This window comes from Daldinia caldariorum, assembly GCF_022478825.1.
Source record: "Daldinia caldariorum strain CBS 122874 unplaced genomic scaffold F4812scaffold_11, whole genome shotgun sequence".
Classification (NCBI taxonomy): domain Eukaryota; kingdom Fungi; phylum Ascomycota; class Sordariomycetes; order Xylariales; family Hypoxylaceae; genus Daldinia; species Daldinia caldariorum.
In genome coordinates this window covers 415,613-440,660 of record NW_025953047.1, presented here as the reverse complement: position 1 = coordinate 440,660, position 25,048 = coordinate 415,613, and the positions used below count along the sequence as shown (strand labels likewise).

Sequence of the window (25,048 nt, the reverse complement as noted above, 5' to 3'; positions counted from 1 at the left end):
TAGTAAATACAAACCTGAGTTGTACACATAGGTAAAGAGGTAGGAACACCAAATAAATATCCACATCAACATAATCTACGTTCAAACCTGCGTTAGTAGGTGACAGGAGAGTGGCCTTGGGGGTTAAAGCATCATGGTGCGAACAACTTAAATATCCAATATCATTGAATCTTCTCATAGAACGTCAAAGGATGACATACATTACATATCAATACAGATGCACATGACCCCCAGTCTCTTTACTCCAGGTCATTTCATCCACACCAACGGGTTGACTGAACCATTTCTCCCAATGGTCCACCCTCCATGATAAAAAGCCGAGGATGGAACACGACAGCCCACTGGGTAAACCCCGAAGACTTGAGCATGCCCTTCCGATTGCAACGCAAATTGGGTATATTGCGCAACAAGTAAAAGCCGTTCATTGCGCCACGAACGGGGAGATGTCAAGATGTCCTAGGCGGGGAACAAAATAGTATAATAATTTAAAAGAAGAGAAGTGTAAAATCATGGGATTCAGTGGTCCGAACTAGGAACCATGTTGGGATTGGGTAATGCCGGGTCCAGAAGGTAGTTATCCTATACTGTAACGCCTATCAGTTAGTGAACTGCTGGTCATATCCAAGCTGTCGGCTGCGAATTGAGTTTACAAGAAATAAATATACGCACACTTGACTTTCTGGCCTGTCAGCTTTTCCCAAATGACAGCAACTAGGTCCTCCTTAAATCGCTCCCAGGGGTTTCGATTCAGATAGTAGCTGAGCTCGCGGAAGTTATACATTTCTCCCCAACAATCGCGACCCCATTCGCAACCGGCCATGTTAACAAGGAAATCTCGGTCGGCCTGGTTATAGTGAATGCGGGAGTCGTTTCCATTATCCGAGCACGCGCCGGTCGGGAAGCTGTTGATATGTCGTTGTGGAAGGAAGGCCGTATGGCTTCGAATCCAAGGTTGATTTATGTATAATTGTTCCAATGCATCTTGTTCTTTATGTTCCCACTCCATGTGCTTTTGCTCGTATGCTACCGGGTCCCACCATATATCCAGTAGACGATCGGTCCACTCGCTGCGTCGGATGAAGAATGAACCCAGATTAAATCCCGAACAGTCCTGGGAAAGTATTAGGTTTATGGAGTCAACATTCCCGTCTCCTACCGGGCTTAGTGACTCCGGATCTAGATAATTAGCTTGGGGGGGATGGGAAATGTTGAGAGGGTTGAACTCGTTTATGTCCCGGTAGATGTGCTTTTCTAAATTGTTGAAAATGTGATTTTGAAGTGAATAGGAGGGTTCCATGACGAACGTATTCAGGTCCAACCACCAAATCCTCCGACACGTTAGCCTAACAAGAAAAACTTGGGCGCACTGGGTTTACTTACCATTCGGCTTTTGGGTATTTCCTAAAACTGTTCCTGATACTGTCCACCTTCTCCCAACTTTCTCGCCATTCGTGCGCGTACCGCTTTTTGGTGCTCATATCAACAATTTCGAGATCGTAACCCCATCTTGCGACATACTTTCGTTTGTTCCTCACACTATCCCTTTCGATAGCCCACTCACGCGCGCCCTTCCATTCCATCACACCGCCGCCAATGTTTGCGGCAAGTATGATGACGAACTTTTCTCCGCCTCCTAGCCAGCCTGTTCTTCTCCAATAATACCACAAGGCTGAAAATATGATCAGCTACCGGCGCGGGGCAAAAATTACGGCTAAGACTTACGAGTGATATAGAACAGAATATAGCACAAGAGTAGCAATAGCGCTATAGCTGCGCGTATCTTCCCTTTCCTACTCATTCGCGTGACCGCAGCTATTATTCTTCCAAGGACGGGGATCTTCCACCTGCCTCGTCCAAGCTTTTCTTTTTCTGCATATCTATCGTCCGTTGCCACGTTGAAGGACGGCAGGCTACTGGAGATGCGTCGCATATGTCGGGTGAAGAAACCCTGATTATGTGTGGAAAAGGATGGATAGCCAGCAACACCTTGGCTCTTGAGCCTCGCAGATTCCCATGTTACGCTACCGCCGTTGGGTCCCGAGAACGATGCTTTGGCTGGGCTGGATCGGCCGCTGTTGATATTCAGGCCGGGAGAAGACCACCCCCCTCCGGGGACGGGAGAGGGACTTCTGCTTAATGACATCGGAAAATTAGGTGTGCCTGCAACATAAACGCTGTTAATAGGGTTGTTACATCGGACCAGAGGCGCAGGCAGTCAACATACCAGGTACCGGACTCAATGTTGGTTGCAAGTACTGGGCCTGTTGGCCCAGACGCAAAGGAGGAACGCGATTATTGCCAGGCGCGGAAACCGAGTCGCTCCCTGCGAAAGATTGTCTCCGACGGTGGGCGATCGCAGGGCGGTCGCTGGAAGATGAAGAGGTGACTTCGTGATCGGGGTCGACGTGAGCCAGATTCACAGTCCTTTCTGTCGCAGTCCTCAAGTTGAGAGGCTGTCAACAGGCAAAGACAGATATGGGCTAGATAAAAGTCCAAGGTGGCTGAAGCCACATTCAAGGATGCGGATAATAAAAGTGAATGTCTCAGGGAAGACAACACGGTGACAGGACAATTGGCCTTGTCCCGATCACGATTGGGTCTCTCTCGGAGGAGAATTTACCTGTTCTGGCAAAAAAAAAAAAGTACAAAACAGATTAACCTGTTAATACTTTAAATCGACGAATTTAAGAAAACAACGGTGTTCAATGCTGTCGTTCCATAGTTCCTTCTCCTATGTGCAAGGATTATAGATAAAATGCAGTAAACCAAATCTGGTAGCCTGTAATACCTAGAACAATCCAATCCTTTTTTTTTCTCCTTCCAGATTGTCCTTTCCTCCTGCGCGACATTGATTAGATACAAGAGGTACATGAAATTTATAGCGTAGGACGTGGAGTGGATCCCCCAAGAGTCGCCATTTCGAACGACTGCCAAAGAGGAGGTCAGTTGCCCTTATCAAAGGTACTATGACCTGCGTTTGTTCTTAGTGCAGCTATCTAAGTCTATTGTCTATAATGAATGTATATCCCCAAATTAAATGCTGTAAAGTACTTAACATGATGCTCATATTGTGATATTACATGCCTACATTTAGAATGTCACCAACATCGAAGAAGTGCGCCACCGTCTAATGTTAGTCCTTATTACCTATGATTTGACTTGCTGAACAGCGTGCATGCATGCAATTCGGGACACTACGCATGAAAACCCGTCCAATTAAACCCTGCGTGTCGCTGCATCCACATCCCACATCACAGAAGGATTCCCATACTTAAGAACCCTTACCTAAGGGAAGGCAATTACAATAAGATGAATACCTAGTTTGTTTGGGATGCACCTCATGAAAGCTTCCAAGTTCTTCTGTGTGATTGTGATACAAGATGACGCGCCTCAGATTCAATTTAGAAGCTACCTATTATTTATTCACCCTGGGATAGATGAACTCTTATACATAGTACTGTTTTTAAGATTTTCAGGGTCTAATAATCTAAAAAGTGTAATTCAGATTAAGGTGGTACCTACAGTAGTAAATGAATCTCTGCTCCTATGTATGAAAGTGCAAACCTTAAAGACTGGAATCCGACAAATCAAGCTACAGACCTCATTCATTACTATTACCTAGATACGTCCTGGTATAAAGGGGCATGCCTTTGAAGAAGGCATCGTCGTTCGTTCTAGACCTTTTATATACGAGAATTCTAGGTACCTATATAAGAATGCAACTATGATTCTACCCGAACTTCACACCAGCATAATTAGGGCACTTATTGTGTAGTTTTGATTGGCTGCTCCGCCTATTGTTCGCGACCCGCCAAGGTAACCATGTATGGAGTTGAATCAATCAATTCTACCCTACTGTTGCCACTGTTAAGTTAGTAGATGCTCCGGTCTACTGACTAAATACTTAGAGATGGGGACACTACTCGTTGTGCTATGTAATATTCAATCTGGTGGTTTTGCTGTATGATAGATGAGGCCACGTATACGAGAGTTCTCTTGAAAGCTGGCACTCGTAAGTATTTAGTAAGATTGTTAAGACTCATACACGTTGGTAGCTGCATTTATGAAGGTAGTTGATAGGCTTTTAACTGTCCGAGAAATAAAGAACCATACTTTCTCACCGGCGTATTTCGCGGATATTAACAATTGATGATCCAGTAGCCGCTGAGATATCTTGCTAGTAGCTATCTTAGTATGTGTTGCCATTTACTAGAGATACTATCATCCATACTAACTTTTTAGCAACACTTTTAATTTAATGAGGAATTGAATTCGGTTGATTCAAGTATAAATACATACCTACCTGTGGGAAAACTAACAAAATGGCACGCTTCAATGCTTTCGGGGCGACCCCGCGTGGTTGTTGGACCTCCTTCTTAATCAATCGTGGGGGGAATTCTGCAATTCGAGAATGGGCCTTCATTAACCACCTCTCACGAACGAGTTACACGTCGACAGCAACTATCGAAAGCAGCGGATACTGTTGGCTGATACTGAGCTGCCTCAGGTCTAAATATCGTTAAGACACATTTCAATATCGCCGCTTGCCACGATGGCCTTCGAGACACGTACTTGTATGTATGCCTGCCTGTATGTCTGTCTGTCTGTCTGGTCTCAGCTGTATTGTACACCCCGATCGAAACATACCTAAAGAGGAGCGATAAAAATCGAATGCCAATGATACGGCCTCCGTGTCACTGATATAAATACATGTGGCATCTTGGGTATGAGTAAACGAATATCCTCGGGATACACCACTGCGAATCGGGTGCTACACAACTATATAGACGAACGGAGAGAGGTCTTATAGAATAATCTAGGTTACCTGATAGTCAGTCAGCTGCTCGGCTAACGGGCAGCCTACTGTATGGTGCAGCTATGCTTATGCCTTCTTTATGCTTGTTAGTGTGTGTGGGCGGAACAGAGTGGCTAACCCTGCAGCATATTGACGTGGCAGCCCGTATTAATGTTCAAGATCGATTTGTCGATAGATGGTTGCAATTGGGTTGATAGCAACCAGTGGTAGGACAGTATTTTCGGTGCGACCCACGTGATAGGATTATTACCGAATCCCCCCTCGCCTCGAAACAGCTGAAGGTCTCCATCCAACTTTTTAAATTATTATGCGACAAGAAGTGGGAAGCGGCGAAGAGGAGAGAGGGAAAAAAAAGGAAACCCTCCCAGCCACCGCTTCAATCAACACCTCAGTAGGTACATTAGGTAACTTTTAAGAGTGTTAGCCGCCTTATATGGGGCTAACTATTTATTTTTTCTGGGGCAGTTAGCACTTACAACACTTTACATAGTATTGTACCTACTGCTTCTGCTACAGTACCATTACTAGTACCTACGTGCATCCTTCAGCTCGGGCTTTAAATCATTTCCCAACCCTTGATACCGGGCTGTTTCCTACTACATAGTATGTATACGTCCCCACAGCTGAAAGTCAGCATCTAAACAAAACATCGTTAATACTCGATTTTTAAGACCGTCGCGACGGTATACCTTACCTTAATTAATATACACTCTTTTTTTCCACAATTATTATTATAGAGTGTTTTTTCTGAATGGACTCGACTAAACGTAACGAGTCTAATCCTATAAGATGATGACCCGAGAGCATCATCGCCGGCGGAGTCCCGAATCCTCTCGCCGCCGGCGCAAAGAGCGGCGCGATTCTAGAGAGCAACTCCAGAATCAACAAATAGCACTACCCGCACCGCCTCCGGAAGAGCGAAACGAGCTTATAACATATCGGTCGCGTGCGCCCTCGCCTCTTTCCTCCTCATCCTCCACCTCATCCTCCTTAGTAAATATCTCCCGTCCCTCTAGGAGATTTGGCCTTGGCGCGTTCTTCGGCGGTGGTAGTGGTAGCGGACGGAAGCAACATCGTGTAAAAAAGAAGCGTAGTCGTTTTCTCCGGTTCGGGAATTCCTCCTCTTCGTCCGTAGGCTCGGATCTTGCCTACGGAAAGGGCTATGTCGAACGGCGGCGGAGTCGTGAAATTAGCCCCCCTAGTAGTAGTGCTGGTAGGCCTCGTCCGCGACGCGATCAGACGGACGAAGAAATACTTGAATTGGGAAGACAGTTTGCCGAGATTGCTAGAAAACAAAATGCCGAAGACCTAAAAGCAGCTGGGAGGAGCCGGCCGTCGGCGCTGGTTGGTGCTGCCACAGCCCTGAGTCAGTTCCGCCGAACAAATAGCGGGAACTCTAACAAGGGGGTTGGAAGCTCTAAACCGCGGCTAGATGATTCCTCAGACGATTCGGAGTGGGAGTCCGCTTCTGAAGACGAGTCGTCGTCTAGCGAGTTTGACTCTGGCCTTGCATATGGCTCCTCGGGACTCAGCCTGCCTAATACTATTAACCACCCTATTCCTAGTCAGAGTACCCCTAGTTCTTCCCGTTCTCCTCTTCCCTCACAAATTTATGGGCCCCCTCTTCGCCGGAAATCTTCAGTGGTTGATCCGAGACTATTCGGGCCTGTGAACTCGCTTCATGGCTTCGTTGATGCCCCTTGTGGGTTTGAAACGATTGACCGATCTACGATTGTGGGATCTCCTCGACCGTATGAACCCTCAAGGTCCCCTAGCGAAGCTGTGACTACTAACCGTCCGTTACAACTGGTATATCCGGTTGCGACATCTGATCCGAGTCGCGTTGATTATGACCGTGGTTCTGTTGTGTCCAGCCAACAGGACTTGTCCAACTTGTCTCGACCTGCGCCAGTACCCCTACAACAGCCGAGGCCAATAGCACCCGTGTCTATATCAGTTTTCGAATCGGTGGAAACAGAATCCAAGAAAACAGAGCGTGCATCGTCTAAAAAGGTACCTGAAAGTACTGCTACTACTGATTCGGCTGCGGGTGCATCAGAAAGTGTGTCACTGAGTTCTGGTCGTAAATATGATCACGATCAGCACGATAGGAATCATGACCGACATGTTACGCGCCCGTCAAAGCGTTCGGATGCTAGCGTCCAGGCTGAGAAGGATGAAAAGCGTAAGAGCCGTCATGACTCCCCTCCTGTTGCTCGTGATAATCCCGCGGAGACACGTGGACGGCCACTTTTCGGATCCGACCCAAAATCTGAAAGAGACAGTAACTGGGAGAAGGTTGTGCCTGAAATAAAGCAGAAATTTGAAAATGAGTGGCGTCGCCGTGATGAGCATGGTACCGATGTCTATGATTACGATCCACCACGCAACAAGCATAAACATACTCAACAGGATGGACTGAAGACCGGCGATAGAGAGGCTCACCAAGAGGAACGCCGCAATGGAGACCGTGTTAGTCGCTCTGGCGTGGAAAGCTACAAACCTGTGAATGGCCCCGAGAATCCTACCCGAAAGGCTCCGATCGATATATTTCAGTTTCAAGTAGCCGATGATGCTTTCTCGACTCCCCCTTACACGACATCAAAGCGACCTTTGACACCGAATGTGATAACTGTAGATCGCGAACCTAATTTCTCATCACCGGAAGACCATTCATCCCCAGAACGACTAAGTCGGAGAGATTCTTACGAGCGGCAACTTCATGACGCAGTTGAAATATACGAAGCTGCTGAGCATGCGACCGCTCCTGTAAGCGAGGTTGCGTTCGCTGCCGCCGCTGCAACTGTAATGGCTGAAGATCGCCGTGGACATAGTCATGAGAAAGATGTTGTCCAAGAAAACGCCAACCGCTATTACCGGGAAGTAGAACTTGCGCGAAAAATCAAGGATGCAGAGACTCGAGATGCAGGGACTTCGGTAGTCGGCAAATGGAAGGAGGATCAGCAACCGACGATTGTTGATGTCGTATCACCCCCAGAAATGGACCACCCGAAGAAGAAGAGCCCCTACGACGGACCCGACGCTGATGTCCGCATTGATAATATCCTTGAACATCCTAAAGAGCTTTCTCGTTTCCTAGTGCCAGATATTAAGAGTCACACCAAGGTACCCATATTCACGGCTAGAGATCCTTCTGCTGAGCGCGAGCGTCCAATGCTTAATGTTGTGAGGCCCACGCCTATTCCCACACCAATTCCCATACCGATTCCAGAGGAACAGCGACGCCCTGAGGAGCCTCTTCCTAAACCTGTTAAGAAGATTGATATCCTCCCGCCCAAGGTTGTACCTGCTGTAGTTACCGAATCTCAGAGCGAAGCAGCCGTGGCACCATCAGGTGCAAAATCTGTTAGTTGGGGAAAGAACCAGACAAAACGCTACGTCGTAGAGAGTCCGGAAAGAGGAGATGACCCGTATTCGGGTACAAAGATTGTTATGCCCGCTGAAACTCCAAAAAGTCGGACCGGGAAAAGGAGCGGTTGGGGATTGGGATTCATCGCAGCAACTCTTGGTGGTGGTAGCAATAAAAAGGCGTCTTCAAGTACACCAGAGCAGATTGCTAGCGTTGAAGCGACCGAACTTAGAAAGGCTTCAAGGAACGAAGACGAACCTCCAAATCGTAGAGCTTCGGTTCCATTCAAGAGCACGTATGATAGCCCACCTGTCCCTGGTCCGAAACCATCGAACCTTAAAGGCGCTCGGAAGTCAGGTTCCTTTCAAGAAGACCCAGCTTTTACAGCAAATATAGCTGCCGCCCTCGAAAGCAGTGGGTTTGATCCTAAGATTGTCATTGACGATGCAAATTTTCATAAGCGCGATTCGCCGCCTGGGTCGGACGACTTTGGCGCGTACCGAACACCGTTCGTCGAGTCGGTGACCGACTTAGGGATATTTGACACCCAAAAGACTGCCGCTTCGCAGAGTGATCGGGAACGTGGCTTCGTCGTCGGAGAAGTTGATACACCATCCGAGGAGAGGGATATTCCAACTGATAAATCGCGAATTCTTTCCGAGCTTAACAGGGCAGAGCAGCGCAAACAGGATAAGGCCCCTGACCGTGGCGGTGTCGAGAAGCCCGAGCTTATTGCCGATAATAGCAAGGCTGCAGAGCTCTCGAGATCTTTCACGGAGGATGAATGGGATGTGCCCTCAAGCAAGCTTAGTAAAAAGGTGGGGAAGAGACGCGAGAAAGCGACAAGAGTCCAATCATCGGACGATACTCTAGTCGACAAGACGCCCCGAAACGAGCAGGAACTAAAGGCAGAATTTATTGTCGAAGGGGAAGACACCTCATCCAAGAGAAGACCAAACAAGACCAAAAAGCCCGTGGTTGTCCAAGAGGATTCGAGACAATCTGATACTGTAGAGAGTTCTGATATCCCAGTCCCAGTCGACGTTTCTCATATTGTACGAGATATCAATGCCGTACAGCTTGGCACGTCAGGTCGTCTGGACGAAAACAACAAGGGTTTTATACGCGACTTGGAGAAATATAGCTCACCTTCAATTTCTACAGCGAAACCCGAGGCCTCGACGCACGAGTCCAAGGAGCCTGTTAAAGTGGACGATGTATTTTTTACGCCTGATGGCGAATCCGGCATATCAAGAAAGGACAATAGGAGGTCTAGGCCAGACTTAGGTGAATCTTTCTCGAGGACGGTCCTGCCAACGGAGCTTTCGACGGCAAGTTCTTATGGAATAGTCGATACCGCGGACAGTATTATCTCAACTGATGATGAGTGGGAAATACCGAAAAAGAGCGAAGGGGGGTTGAAGCGTGACAATGGAGCATATAATTCACCGCTTCATTCTGTTCCAAAGTCGGAAGCTTCTCCAGACCGTGCTCAAAAGGTAAACCTTGCTTCTTTACCTGGAAGTGACGATTCATTGAGAAAGGGTAAAAAGAGCAAACGTGGCTCTGTCGATGATACATTTGCGTTCCCGGCAGTCCGTGGCGTTGAAGATTGGGATTCGCCCAACAAGCTACAGAATGAATCCACCCAAGACTCAAGTGTCCGTGACTCCTCGTCACAGGCGGAGCCTCCTGTTGAATACCTCTACGATAGCCCAAAGGAGATGACCGAATCTTCCAGTGATGTTCGTAGTGAGAAGACAGCTGCGACAGAGGACGAGCTCGATATGGCGAGAAAGGCGAAGAAATCTACGCGAAGCTCGATTTCGTACGAAGATCAGCCCTCGACGTATCAATCTGCAGCCCCATTTGAAGGCTCTGTGGAAACTTCCAAGAGATCAAAACCAGATTCTTATCCTAATCCATCTAAGATCTTAGATCGGGATGCCAGCCCTGCAGTTTCGAATCAGTCTCGTCATGACGATAATCAAACGGCTGATAACTATAGGAGGGATGAGAAGGTAGACGATACCAAAACCATAACTTCCACCTCGAAGAGTGCGGGTAAAAAGAGCCGAAAAGGCTCTAAGTCGGAAGGTGATAAGAAAGGTAGCGGGAGTACGAGCTTTTTCGGCCGCTTAAAATCTTCAATCGGGATAGCAGAAGAAAAGCAGCATTTACCTAAAGTGGATGAGGACAAAAATGATCCTTTTTTAGGTAATGCCGACATCCCTGGCGTAGGTGTCGGCTCGATGGGTGACGTTACTGTATCACAAGAGTCCCAGTCGAAAGCCACCAGTGCTCCTGTGGATGAAAAAGCCCAAATAAACCCCTCCACTCCTGAGAGACAATCAACTTTACCACGACAAGTAGAGCCTATCGACCCAGAGATTGTCCCGCGAGAATTTCGACCTGCTATAGATCCCAAGCATGGCGATCTTTTACCCTTACCTCCAAGTCGTCCTAGGTCTCCTATTTCCAAGCTTGGCGATAATTTTCCACCACTACCGGATAGCCGTCCTGAGACACCCGAGCATGAACGACATGTACGCGAGACTCCTACTCATACTCGCCGTCGCAGCACCCTCGAAACGCCAAAGACGCCCAGCCAAAGCGCGATACCTATCCAATTCTTTCGCCCGGGACATAGGCATACGCCGAGTAATGGAAGATCTTCACCGTCTATCTCGCCAGTTACTGCTACCGTAGAATTTGGAGGCGAATCGAAGAATCGTTCTCGCCCGACGTCCTGGGAAGCCTCTCGGGATTTCAAGCCCCTCCTCCTTCTCCAGAAGGCGTTACGTGGATCGGTCGACCTATCAAGCTCCCCCGAAAGAGAATATTTACCTTCAGAAGTTGAAATTCGCGAGCGAGGGTCGCCGTCGTCAGCCCCCGTATTCATGGAATCTCCCGATCGTGGCCATCCCTTCCGCGAAAATATCTTTTCTAAACCATTGTCGTCACCAGTTGGAATACCTGTAGAAAAACCGGAAAGTTCGCATGCAGCTGAAAGGGCCTATCAACTTGGTGAAAGCCCCTTCAGCAAACCCCTCAACGAAGCTTCATCACAGCGTGATACTAGAGCAGAGGGTTCCCACTTGTCGCCTCTCCCTGAAGAGGCAGACTTGAAAGCTGGCGAGGATTCTCGTAGTCCTTTCAGTTCACCGGCTCTCCCAGTAGCTCCAGGTGATGGGGCTCAGGGCAATTCTGCTAAGGGCCTTAAAGACAACTTGGATGATACTGCTATTCCAAAAGGAGTCGCGACGCCTGATATACGGGAACCAGAAACTACGACCACGCCTGATAATCATACCTCAAGCCAGGCCACCAAAGCTGTTACTATGGAAACGCCACAAGAATTCCTCCCTGCTTCGGACTTGCTTTCTGGAACTAAGACACCAGATTCGACCGATACCTTCGATACTGCTCTAAGTAACGCAGATGATCGTGGGCTCCCAGAATACAACGTTTCAATAGATAAGGCCCGAGACAACGATCAATTACAGCAGAGAACGTTAAGCTACATCGATGAATTATCCGTGCATCCCGCTATAGAAACTACTCCGCTCCAAGGAGAACATATTAGCGGTGTCGTACATGAGCGAATTTCCCCCGCGGAGCATGTTGAACCCACGCCGGTTGATATCTCTACGAAGGGCATACCCGAGGCCCCAGAACAAGACGTGGACGATAACGAATCTATTGAAACAGTGTTACCTGAGTACTCTATTTCAGAACCACGCCGGGAACAACCTTCAATTGACGTGCAGGAGGAGTTGCCTACAGACCAGGTTGACGATGAGGTTCCAGTCGACAGTAATCGGACTCCCATTGAGCAGCCAACTTTGGTCGAAGAGAAACCTGTTGCTGTTGAAGAACTCAAGTCTAGTCACGAGAAGCCAATTACACGAGGGTCGGAGGCCGCTAAGGTTGAAATAAACAATCCTAGGATTGAGCTACGCGCAGAGCCACAGCCAGAGGCAACATCAGAGCCATCTCCTATTCCATTAGAGTCGTCTGTCGTTGAAAAGTCTAATGCACCGGAAAATGAGGTTGCTCTTCTGCCGGAAGTGCCTCCTGTTGAGATCGGGACTCCTTCGATCGAACCCGAGCGTAGTGTGGTTGAGCCAAAAGCTCCCATGAACGACCTAGAGACATCATCTACTGGACCCAGAATGGCTTCGGAACTAGGAGTATCAAGCAGGGAACCTAAAGTCGTAGAGATTGAGTCTCACGCTGGAGAAACTCATGTCGAAGAACCAATTACTTCTGCCGTACAAAAGGATATCCCTGTCACCGAAGATGAGCCAATCGAGGTGGAATCAGAAGCACCTAGCACTGGATTAGGGCCGGTTGTCAAGCCAGAATCGACTATTTCCCAGAGCGACCCGGCTACCATAGGACGCGAAACTTCTACTTTCCAGACAGAGCCTGTCGTAACTGAAAGAGAATCGGCCCCGATTGCTACTGGACTAGAGAAGCCCGAGCAACTTGCGCCAGTCCCGGAGCTTTCCTCTAACCCCTCTAACGAACATGAGACGAAGGGCGAGGGTGCACAACAACCAGTATCCGAGAATGAGCAGACCGAACATACTTCCCCTGTTGAAAAGCAGGCTAAAAGAGTCGAGGAGTTAACTCAGGAGACCAATGCAGATAGCCATCACGCGTTTCCCGTCGACCAACAAACCTCCGGCCAGGATCGAGCAGAAACTACTCCACAGGAATTACGTGACAACCAACTGAAGCTGCCCGAACAAACTCTGTTACCCGTAGAGACGTCCGAGGAGGAGGGACAGAAGATGCAAGTTATAGCCCCTGAGCCGAAGGTTCGAGCTGTCGATGAACAGATCCCAGCTCGAGAAGAAGAGAGCCAGCCTGTTTCCCAATCGCCGCCTCTCCCAGCAATACAAACTGAAGACCAGCAACCTAACACTCCTGCAGAAGGGTCTGTGGAAGCACCGACTAGTCCACAAGCTAAGCAGCAACTAAATCTATTTCCTGTGAATGAGTTGACTAGCGAACCGGTACTTGAAGAACCTAAGAGATCTAGCGAAGCCGATTACAACGACGAGGAGACATCGCGAGAAATACCTACTTTAATGCAGCCGGTGGAGCCTATACTAAGCAACCCTAAGATTGACAGCCATGACGATCTCCAATCTACGCTTCCTGCTCTTGGACAAGATGAGCAATCACAATCGATATCGAATCCATCTTCAGAAGAGGTTGAATCGCCCAGCGATACCACAAAACCTAAGGGTTCCATTGCGGATGGAGAACATGATGTGCGACCTAGTTTGGCTGAAACTGGACTGCCACAACCGGCCGAACAGAAGCCAAGCGGCTTGGCGTTGTTGGAGGATACCAACGTGGATGAATCACCAATGCAGCTCGATTCACTTGGCGGTGAAGATAGCAGGGATCAGCAGGGACCTGCGTCAACCGATCCACTGGAAGCTTTATCCTCGAGCCCCAACTGGAACGAGAGCTCAGAAAAGAAGCAAGACAAATCACCTGTATCACCTCAAGCGGCGGAGGAACCCTCGGGTTTAAGCCTGGAAACCGACAACGCCCGACCACCGAGTCTAATTAATGAAGTATCTGGCGAAGAGGCACGGGAAACAACTCAACCGCAGGATGAACCCAGCAACAAGAAGAGGGAAAGCAAGGAAGTCGAGATCAGCCAAGCGACGTCGAAAATAGTTGATACTTCTAAGACGATTGTACCTTACCCGGAACCGGCGGCTCAAGAAGCACCCTTAGAAGCTGATGCTCATGAGCCTCAAACCGTTAGTGATATTCCTGAAAAGCCACCCCAAGACCGCGACATTGAATCAGCTGCCCCGATTGTTGAGGAGCAGTCGACCATACCTCAACCAATTATAGAGGATATGCAGGAGCCAGTTGTGGCACAGGCTGAACCAATTGACGATGATGTCTCGCCTGGATTAGATAGCTCTGGCAAAGAATCCCAAGAGAAGAGCGAGGAAGGTCGATTAAGTCAATTGGGTACCACTGACGCTATTGATGCACCTGCATTGGGTGGGGAACTAGAATCTGAGAGATCTGTGGGGGAGCCGGCGATTGTGGAGATAGAGGCTGATAGCAAACCCTCCTCTCAACCTCTCGCTCACGAAGTTGACTTAACAGCTGTCACTGAGGTAGAGAACCAAGCATCCGAGTCCCAGTCTATCCCCAACAAGGAAGAAGTTGAAGCAAAGCGTGGATCTAACCAAATTGAGACCATCACTAACGATACTCCCCAGGAAACACCGGAAATTCTGGATGCGCGGGATGATGCGAGCAAGGAAGTAACCCCGCTAACTCAATTTAACGTTGGTAGACTTAGCGACGACACGCAGGCTACTCAAGCCAAAGGAGACACTGACGGGCCGACGACAATTAACCAGCTGGAGACGGATAATAAATCCGAAAACGCCTCTGTTAACACCAGTGAAACCCCGGCATCTATTATCTTGCCAGAAATATCCACCAAACCAGATTTTAATTCCGAGGATATTATACAAGCCGGCAGAAATTTTGGTTTAGATCCAACCCCATCTGGCATCGAAAGACCTGAGAAGGAAAAACTCGAAGGCGCTCAATTACCTGGAGCACTTAAACGAGGATCCATGGAAGTCCCGATGGAACCTGTCGGCGATACCCCTACGCCTGACACAACCTTCAATCCTGACTGGAGCTCTATTGAGATACCGCCCCTGCCGGATTTCTTATCGAAATCTGAGGATCAGCCTCATGACGCATCGGAGGTTCAACAAGAACAATCTCATGATCAGCCAGTAGACCCATTGGATCAGCTTATCCAGCACATTGAAGCTAAGGCGCGATCAGAAGTCCCTAGCTATATCCAAGGCCGGCCGACGTCAGGAGAAATCGACGCTTCTGCAAGTGCCGAGCAGCCAATACCTCAGAAAGCCGACGAGGAGTCGATAGAAGCCCGAAACAGACTTTTGGTGGACAACAGATCAAACGATGGGCTTGGCAGTGTTCAAGAACCCTTAGGTGAAGTTGTACCAGCAGTGCAGGAGCCTGTCAATGACAATATACCCGCTGAAGTGGACAACGTCCAGGAGCCTCCCACCCAGGATGAATCCCAAGCTTTACCCATCCCAGCAACTCCACGAACTCCCCTCGCAGAAGCTACTCCTACAGCAGTCCCCGAGCCCCAGGAGAGGATTGAACAGCCTGTAGAAAATATGACAAATGACAGCAATTTAGCTACATCTCGAGTTGCGCCACCTATTTCAGAAGATGGCCAGTCGAATCTCCTTACAGAGCACGCTGCCATAAGCGATTCGCAAGTTGAGTCTAGCCTATTAACCGAGAATATAACCCAAGCTACTTTGAACGTACTGCCAACGATTACGGAAGAACTTGAGAGTGAAGGTCAAGACGCGCTTGATACCCAAGCAGGAGCAGCAGCACCGGTGGATGAGCCAAGTACAGAGGTCCCTCCCTCAGATCTCGTTGAAACACCATCGACTATACCGCAAGACCAGACTAATTTAGGTGAAGTCACGCCGGAAGTCCCAACCATAGTCGAGCCGGAGGAGCTGGTGTCTCAGCCGCATAGATATGACCCACAGAGCCCTACAAATGAGGATAAGGGAATAGAGAAGGAAAGCCAAGTACAAGAACATGAACCCGAAGCGTCCCCCTTACCGACGGAACCTACGACCGAACAGCCGCAAACCCCTATTCTTAAGAGCAAGCCACCGCAAGATGTAATGCCTTTGGATTTACCCTTGGTGAAAGAAACTAAGACGGAGCCGCGCCTGACTGAGCAAAACGCGCCTGACCTACCCGATTTACCTACCCCCGGAACGAGCAAGACCGCGGTCAGCATGTTAGATATCTCTCCTTCCCCAACGAGAGAGCCCGAGCCACGACCGTCTGATGTTACGGGTACAACGAGAGAGCCCGAGCCAAGACCATCGGATGTTACGGGCACAACCGTCCATTCTCAAGACTCTGGGCAGGAACCAGGAGTTAATACAGACAAGGCAGGTGACGATGTGCTGATAACCAGGCCTGAGATCGCCCCAAGTGGAGAAGTTACAAATGTCCAGGACCAGGAGAAAACTCGACAAACCAATGATCTAACTGAAAACTCTATGCTAGAGGAAGAACCCGTGGCTGAGCCTGTACGCGACGACGAAGGCGACGAAGGCGTGGAAAGCGTTCTCACGCCCAGGCCAAAAGAAAGGAAAGAAATCGAAGAACGAGGAAGCCAGTCATTCCTAGATGATATGGCGTCTGTACCAAGCCAAGAATCCGCCGAATCTGTCCCAAGCATGCCAGAAGCCGTCGACGAAGCAATCAATTCTGCAAAGACCTCTGTACCTATAGTCAGCGAAGAGCTTTCTCTCCCGCCCCCTGACAAAGTGGACGAGCCCACCGAGACCGCAATTGCCGCAGCTCAAGAGGATATCTCCAGCTCGCCTACACACAACCAATTTACCGCAGCTGATGTTGAGGAAATTGTGGAGCCAGAGCCTAAGAACCCCGAAAGCGTCGAAGATAAGGAAGGTGAAGAAAATAAACTAACCCTCCTAGATAACCACCTATCCGAGAAAGTCCTAGAGCAAGAAGCAGAGGGAGGTCCAACGGCTCCTATAGGTGAAGATGAATCTCAGGTCTTAGCTCCTACAGAAGCTTCAGAGGAAGAAGCGCTGGATGAACCTATCTCTCCGAAAAAGAGTAAAAAGGGAAAGAAAGCTAAAAGAAGGAACGCTCATGATGAGAATGCCTCTCAAGTCGAACCGGGTCAAGCATCTGTGGATACAATAGGCAATGATGAACAGATGGAGAGTGGCACTTCTCAAAGTCACAAAGATGCGGACGTTATTGACCTTGGCCCTACTGGAAATAAGGAGGACGTAGAAGTAAAGGATGTTGTTCGTTCAGATGATGTACAGTCACAAGAACAAAATCAAGCGAAATTGGAGTCTGCAGCTCAACCAGACATAAGTGAGATGACAGAAACTGAAAACTTGGCTGTCGAGAGCTTGAAGGACGAGACCATTGACGAGGTAGTTCCTACTAAAAAGGCCAAAAAGAACAAGAAAAAGAAGCGCGCAAGTCCGCGGGGAGAAGAGACGATTTCCCAACAAGAGCTATCTCAACCCACCACCGATCTAATGGCTACTACATCCGCAGTTGACCAGGTCAATACAGAACTATTCTCTATTCCAGAAAATTCGGCCAGTTATGACGTCGTGGATCTAAAGCTTGATCATAATGCTGATAAAGAAAAGCAACCAAGCGCCCAGGAGCCAGAACTTGAAGCCAAAATGCCAACCGAACCAGAATCGGGTTCCACACCTCAGCAGCTAGAGTCATCTATGGATCTCAGTTCTACCGATGTGGCTCCCATGAACACGGAGGATCCGGTTCCCATTGAGGAAAACCACTTGACCAGGTTGCTTGAAGTCCCGGCTGGGTCCACCGCTATTGAGGCCACAGTTGCGAACATACAGGATGATAGACCTTCCACTGAAGATGGTATATCTGCGATGGCGCCACTTGAGACCGCCCAGGAGCAGGTCGAAACAATTACGTTACCAGACTCTAACATTCCTCTAACGGATCAAACCCCTACTGAAGATACTGACATTGTTCCTCCTTCCGATGAGCCCAATACCGAGGGTTCCGCTCAGGCAGAGGCCGTCCTGCCAGAGACTCTCATCAACCAGGAGTTGGAAGAACAAACCGATGTTCTCTCGAGTTCACCGCGTGAAGAGTTGGTGCCTCAGGAGCTAGTCCACTCAGATGAAAAGCGCGAGGAAGCTGTAGACCCTATCATTTCCGAAACCCCAGCTGAGGCTGTACATCCTGAAGAACTTTCCAGGTCCAGAGAATATTTGCAACCAGCAGAATCTACCCAAGTAGAAGAAGTCGCAATGTCAGGAGAGCACACGCAAACTGAGAATCTACCAACGGAAGAGCTTGTGCAACCAGAGGAGCCAACTACTTCGGAAGAACAGTTAGAGCAGGCACCGCCTAAGGTAGAAGAGCTTGCCCAACCGGGCGAACCCGAGCAATTAGTTCCCTCTCCAGAAGATCCTTTGGAGACCGATGAGCCGGCACAGCAAGAACCTGCAGAGCTAGAACCTGTTGAGCCGGAGCCTATCAAGCCAGAACCTGTACAACCAGAATCTGTTGAGCCAGAACCTGTACAGTCCAAAACTGTCGAGCCAGAACTTGTACAGCCAGGACCTGTACAGCCAGATGAGTCCTCACAGCGTTTAGAACAGAAGTTGCTGACTCAAGCACAAGAACCTACACGGCTAGCAAGCTCTGCGAACCCTGTCGAGGAATCCACTATTACCTCAGATGAAGCTGAGTCCACGCCGACAAAAATGCCTAAGAAAAGCAAGGAAAAGAAGAAAGCCATCCAAGTTGAACTAGAGCCAGAGCCAGAACAAGAACAAGCACAAGAACCAGCAGAGGCAAGCACGCAAATAGTTGAGCCTCAAATTCCTGAGGAGTTGCCAAAGCGATCTGCAGAGCAACCCGTGGACCAACGCGCCGAACAACGGATGAGCTGGGGTTTCTTTGGAGGATTTGCTGATTCATTCAAGAGTCTTCTAAGTATACAAGAACCTACGACCTCGAAGAATGATGAAAATACCGAGGACCCCTTTAAATCGCTTACGAAGTCAAAGCCTGAGACAGAGGATAAAGGAACGATCCAACTTGAAACGGCACCTACACCGAAATCCGTACTCTCATTAGAACGGGAAGGACGACCATCTTGGCTTGAGTCATTACAGGAATCCCAGCAATTTGATACCGATAATACATCGGCAGCCGCCACAGATCCTATGCCCGAAGACGTCCTATCCGAAGTGGCTATAAGCAAGGAATCCAAGAAAAAGGATAAGGAAGTAAGCCAAGCCAGTGAGGAGCCCGAGCTTAAAACCGAGATCCCTCTAGAACCTCAAGCGCAGCCAGTTCTCTTTGAAGAATCTCCCGTGCAAGAAATCCAGGGACGAACCGATGCTTTGCCTATAGTAGAACAGCCGCCAATCACGAAGGGGGAAAAGAAGCGTAAAGCAGACCTTTCTCAGTCCCCCGGTAGCAAAATGTCTAAGAAGGAAAGGCGAAAAATGAAGAAATTGGCCGCTCTAGCCGCTGAGCTGTTCCAAACCGAGCCTGACTTGAAGGTCAGTAACGAGCAGGTAGCGCCCAAAACTGCACCTGGTCCCTCAGAGCAAACTCTAGAGCCCGCAAATCCGGATTCAGAAGTAAAAAATGACTCTATTACGAGCTCCATAGACACCACATCATCGAACACCCCAGAAGCGGACTTGCAGACACCAGTAATAGAGACTGCATCCTCGATTCAACCAATTCAAGAACGGACAGAAGGTCAGACCGAAGAAAAAGGTGAAAATATAGGCGCCCTCTTAGGCCAAGAAGAAAACTTGATTTCTAGCTCCGAGCAGGCTCTCATAGCCCCTGAGGTGGAAAATACAACCAAGGATGCACCCGCGAATAGGACTGCCGATGTTATAGGTGAGGCCACACCCGACGTACAAGAGTCGAAGGGGATTTCGCCCGACATTCCTATAGAGACTTCGGAGAAAGGAGAAGAGGCACAAACACTCAGTACTCCCGAAATAAATATTGAAATCCCAAATTCCGACCCGCAGCCGCAAAGTTTGCCGGATACCGAAAAGGAGGATGAGACGACAGTCAGTACAGGAACCTCAGTAAACGTAGAGCAGTCACCTAGGAAGTCAAATGAAGTTCCGGAACGTATTAAGACGCCCAAGATAAGTACCGCCAAACATCTAGATTTGCCCGCCTATCAACAATTCGACACCGACCCCTCTCCGTCTTCCCCTCTTAGCCGCAAGAAGTCAAGGAAGGACAAGAAGAAGAAGAGACTTAGTGCTCAAGCCGGATCAGAAGTAAGCTCGGAAACTCAAACGCCTGCAAGCCAAGAACAAAATACAGGCAAAGATTCGAGCGACATCACAAAGGAACCCAACGTTTCGGAACTGGAAAGGACAATGGTAAATGAGGGTGAGTGGTTAGAATCCCCAAATAATTCCCCGCAAGACAAGACACGCCGCAAAGCGTCGGGCACTTCTACTCCTCTAGAGTCCATGGAAGATGCACTGGCAAACGCTTCTCCGGATACAGTGGGAAAAGAGAACGCCCCGAGAAGACTGACTCTAGAAAATACCTCAGAAGTCGAAGGGCAAGGTTCTAAAGCAAAGGACGTCGAAGAAATCCCCCCCAAGCCGAAAGACCAAGATCAAAATGCTGAAAACATCAATATCAGTCCCCCTGACAAGACCAGCGTAGAAGTTTCGGAAATTACTCAACCGCCGTGGCTCGTATCGGAGCGTGATTCTGACACAGGGCCTCTTAGCGAAACCAGACAAGATACCTTAGAACACGTCGAGTTACCAGGGCCTGTCACCCCTCCTCGGACACCGTCGACCGTCTCCGCATACGCGGTCAACGTCGACCTCTCACCGGCTCAACTCAGTAGTCATGTAGAACACGAGCGTCCATTCGATCAGTCACCGCAGCCTGGCAAGAGAATTAGAACTCGTCTATCCAGCAGCAATGCAACAACTGGGCTCTTTTCGACTCGGCCCAAATCTTCTCAAGGCACCGAGAGCTCAGGGTACGAAGCCCGGGGGCTACTACCACCCGTAGGGTTATACACCACAAAATCCAGCGACAATGATGTCGCGTCGCACGGTATTATTCCTGCTCAAGGGAGTGCAGCCTCGTATCTTGAACCTCAGTTAATTCCAACGACTGCAATCCCACACAACGTCGAAGCGAATAGTGGTGTCAAACAGATTAGCACTCCTGGTCTACTTCCGGTACTTGCACCACGGAGGGAGATTGCTGCTTCGTATTCTGCTGCACAACCTTCAAGTGACAATATACTAACTGACGCGACTCAGAAGTTGGTTGGCGATGCATCACCGGTAGCAATAAGCCATGATATTTCTACTTTACCCTTAGAGCCGCAGTTAAGTCGATCAGAGTCTAAGCGTAAAGAGGAGAGGGCCCTTCCAATTCAGCCCGAGGCTCGGCAGCGCAGCCATATTGAAGACATGAACACACCAGCGCGTAAGATTGCGGCTATCCTTATGGAAGCACACCTTAATTCGTCTAAAAAGAACAAGGAGATGCTTAAGGATGTAGACCCCACAGTTCCGGAACGCATTGCTACAACATCTTCTACTGGGGAGGCTACACATTCAACTGAAAAGTATGCCAGCATGAAAACGCCAGACACACAAGACATACTTGATAACCGTGCAGTTCCAAAAGTCCTCAAGTCTGAAGTACTAGAGGAAAAGCACATGAATGTCAATGCAAGCGATATGGAAGCCGAGCGAAACACAGGGGCAGTTATACAGACGGAGATACCGTCCTCTAAACTCAAGGACATACCGTTAACAAGAGGTCTTCCTGTGCAGGGTAGTGCCGCTGAGGAGGATACCGAGAGCCCAGTAGTAGGAGGACAAGTGCAACAAAGCCTACCGGAGCCTCGCACTCCTATTCATGGCAGTCCAACATTGAGAGAGCCACCTACTACTGAAATCATCAAAAGGCTGGACGATCTGGACACATCAGAGCACGCTAGGGAGCCTTCGGTGTCAACATTAGAGCGCAAAATTGATGAAGTATCGCCAAAGCCACCAAGTTCAAGATCTCTAATTCAAGACTACGGAAATACCGGCCGCAATTCTCCCCGCATCCTACCTCCGGTAAAGGAGGAAACGCGTGAAGAACTACAGGATGAAGGAGGAAATCGAGGTCACAACATTACAAGGAAGTCGCCAATTGTCACAGAGCTGAATAGGGACAGTGGATTTGTAACAGATTCACCAAATTCGATACGACGAAGCTCATGGGATGATTTGAGTCAACGGGATAGTGCTGTGCATTTGCGGGATTGGCCTGAAAACCCGCCCACGCCTACACCTACGCGCAGAAAAACGGGATTATTGGAAAACGAAAGCAGCGAGATTCGGACACGGCAACCAAATGAGAGAAGAAGCAAAAAGCTAGGATTAGGAAATGAAGCGCCAAAGTTAAGCACGCCAATTGCTCGCAGTCAAGATGAGATGCAAGATGGTATGGAGCCAAGGAAAACGCGATTAGCAAAATCGCAAGATGATGGGAAAAGAAGTGTATCAGAAAGTATAAGCCGAGGGTCGACGCCAGGGATAGAAAATCATCAACCAAGGCGGTCTGCATCTAACACGAGCATTTCGCGGTTGAGGACACCTGAACCGCAGCAGTTTCGGCCTGAAAGTCCAGGCGGCAGAAATTTCCGATCAGGCTCCAACACCCCGCCGCTCGCGCTCAGACGCATCGGTAAGCGAATGAGCGGTGACCTTCGATCACTTGGCTCCAACCTCTCCAATAACAGCAATGGTTCGAGAGAAAATCTCCACCAGGACCACCAGACTCATCTACACCAAACCATCACCACCACATCCACATCCACATCCACACCTACACCCACTACACCCGTGGCTAATGAGGGACGTGTGCGAGCCAAGGATATGACCGACGTATATGTAAGTGATAGTTACTAATAGCAACCGTGCTTTCTTCTTCATGTTCTTCTACTACCCCCCCTGGTTACTTTTTTTTTTTTTATACGTGTCTCCATTTATACACGGTGGTATCCATTCATTGCGTTGTATCCATCCGTAGTATCCATCAAGCACGTCTTAAAGCAAATCATTCGAAAACCCCCTATCGAGCCATGACCACCGCTACTTTATATACTAACCCCGATTTGCAGGATGGTTACGGCGAAGGCCGCATCGGATCCCCACGATCCCCGACCCGACCACAGAGTATGCGTCGCCGACAGAGCATACAGGTTCTGGAACTCGAATCAAGAGTCGAACAATTAGTAGCAGAAAATCGCGCGCTTGCCGATGCAAAGGCCCACGCCGAACAGAACCTATCTCATCGGACCGCCTCCGCCATTACCGAGCGCGATGCCGAAATCGAAAGTCTCAAGGCTTCTCTCGAATGGCTGCGAAAAGAAGTCACTCGATTGACTGAGGTCAACGAAGGTCTTCACAGCGCCAACAACGTACTTGCTTTTCAACAAAATGAGAAGTACAACCGCCTCGAATCGCAACACGCGTCGGCAGCGAAAGAACTCGAAGACTCTCGCATAGCTCAGAATAATTACGATAGGACAATACAAGAAAAAGACAGCGAGATTCAGGAGTTGCGCGCCCAACTTGAGGTTACCAAACAGCAAGTTAAGGAAATGCAACGGCAAATACTTGCCCAAAGACCTCACGACGCCGACTTCCTTCGTCTTAAAGATGAAGATCATTTTGACCATCGCTGCCAACAATTGTGTCAACACGTGCAGCAATGGGTTCTTCGCTTCTCCAAGTTCTCGGATATGCGTGCTTGTCGGTTGACAAGCGAAATCAACGACGAAAAGATCATTGACCGATTGGACAACGCAGTCTTAGATGGCTCTGATGTCGATGAATATCTCAACGACCGAGTGAGACGTCGTGACATATTTATGTCTATGACTATGAGTATGATTTGGGAATTTGTCTTTACTCGTTACCTTTTTGGAATGGACAGGGAACACCGACAGAAGCTCAAGTCTCTCGAGAAGCTTCTCTTAGAAGTCGGACCACCTGCTGCTGTCCGCCAGTGGCGTGCCATAACGCTGACGCTGCTATCCAAGAGGCCAGCGTTTGGTGATCAGCGCAACCAGGACACCGAGGCCGTCGTACAGGCCATCTTCCAGACCTTATGCATGATCCTCCCGCCTCCGTCCAATTTGGAGGCGCAAATACAATCCCAGCTCCGCCGTGTCATGCGCGAAGCTGTTGATCTTTCAATAGAGATGCGTACACAGCGTGCGGAATACATGATGCTACCGCCATTACAACCTGAGTACGACGCCAATGGCGATCTAGTGCGAACCGTTGCTTTCAACGCAGCGCTCATGAACGAGCGGTCCGGAGACACCATCTCTAATGAGCAGTACGAAGCCCAACATGCCATCGTTCGCACCGTGCTCTTCCCACTTGTAGTTAAGAAGGGCGATGACAACGGTGTTGGAGACGAAGAAGTTGTCATCTGCCCTGCACAGGTGCTTGTCGCCAAACCCCCGCGTCGCGCCACCATCCGCATCGTCACACCCACGTCCGAATCAGGCAGCATCCCGCTGTCGCGAGGCGCAACGCCTTCCGCAGCTGCACCTAGCACCGTCAGCCTGCAGATGAAGGACGCCCCCCTACCCATCCCAACTCCCCCACAAGAGGCCGAGTACCTCGAAGGCGGCATCTAGAGAATGGCGACTTCCTCGCGGATACACGGAGCAGTAGTAACGGCGTCGCGGGCTGACAACAAAAAGAATAATAGTAATAATCATAAACGAAGGGGATAAAGCCCAGGGGGAAGAAAGATACGCTTGAATGAGGGATGCTCGAGATTTCAAGATCTTTTCTCTCTCTTTCTCTCTCACCGCTTCTAATGTCCGTCACGGTTTTTGTCTTTTCCTACGGGTTTACAAAAACGGGGGTTGCCTCTTTTTACAATTTGCGTTTGCATTTTTTTTAAAAAAAAAAATTTCTCTCTCTGGTAAAGGGAAACTGGCGGTGATACCTTGGTTTAGGCGTTACTTGCTTGGCCTTAGCATGCATGAATGACTCTTTCTTTTCACCTCTATTTCCCGCTCTCAAAATACCTATTCTGCATGAAATGAGATTTTTTCTTTTTCTTCTTCCTCCAAAATATTCCCCTCTCCCCTTTCTCTAAATCATACGGATTTTAGATGGAGTTTTCGCAGAAAAATGGAA

At 49.0% G+C, this 25,048-nt stretch overlaps 3 protein-coding genes across 3 annotated transcripts; 2 read left to right on the top strand and 1 right to left on the bottom strand.

Annotated features, from left to right (window-relative positions):
• Positions 1-646: 646 nt before the first annotated feature.
• F4812DRAFT_451681 (glycosyltransferase family 34 protein) lies at positions 647-3,067 on the bottom strand (the record flags this gene model as incomplete). The annotated part of the gene is made up of 6 exons (XM_047936249.1): positions 647-1,328; positions 1,381-1,669; positions 1,723-2,160; positions 2,225-2,453; positions 2,621-2,625; positions 3,052-3,067. 6 exons carry the CDS (start codon positions 3,065-3,067, stop codon positions 647-649), a joined length of 1,659 nt encoding a protein of 552 aa, XP_047789048.1.
• A 1,963-nt stretch (positions 3,068-5,030) lies between these two features.
• On the top strand, positions 5,031-23,088 carry F4812DRAFT_64046 (uncharacterized protein). The gene is made up of 5 exons (XM_047939260.1): positions 5,031-5,419; positions 5,488-20,240; positions 20,529-22,583; positions 22,757-22,774; positions 23,005-23,088. Coding segments are annotated over exons 2-5 (16,710 nt in total). The 5' UTR covers positions 5,031-5,419; positions 5,488-5,605; the 3' UTR covers positions 23,007-23,088.
• On the top strand, positions 23,062-24,537 carry F4812DRAFT_451680 (uncharacterized protein; the record flags this gene model as incomplete). The annotated part of the gene is made up of 1 exon (XM_047936248.1): positions 23,062-24,537. The coding sequence occupies one exon, from the start codon at positions 23,062-23,064 to the stop codon at positions 24,535-24,537; it is 1,476 nt and encodes a 491-aa protein (XP_047789046.1).
• Positions 24,538-25,048: the final 511 nt, after the last annotated feature.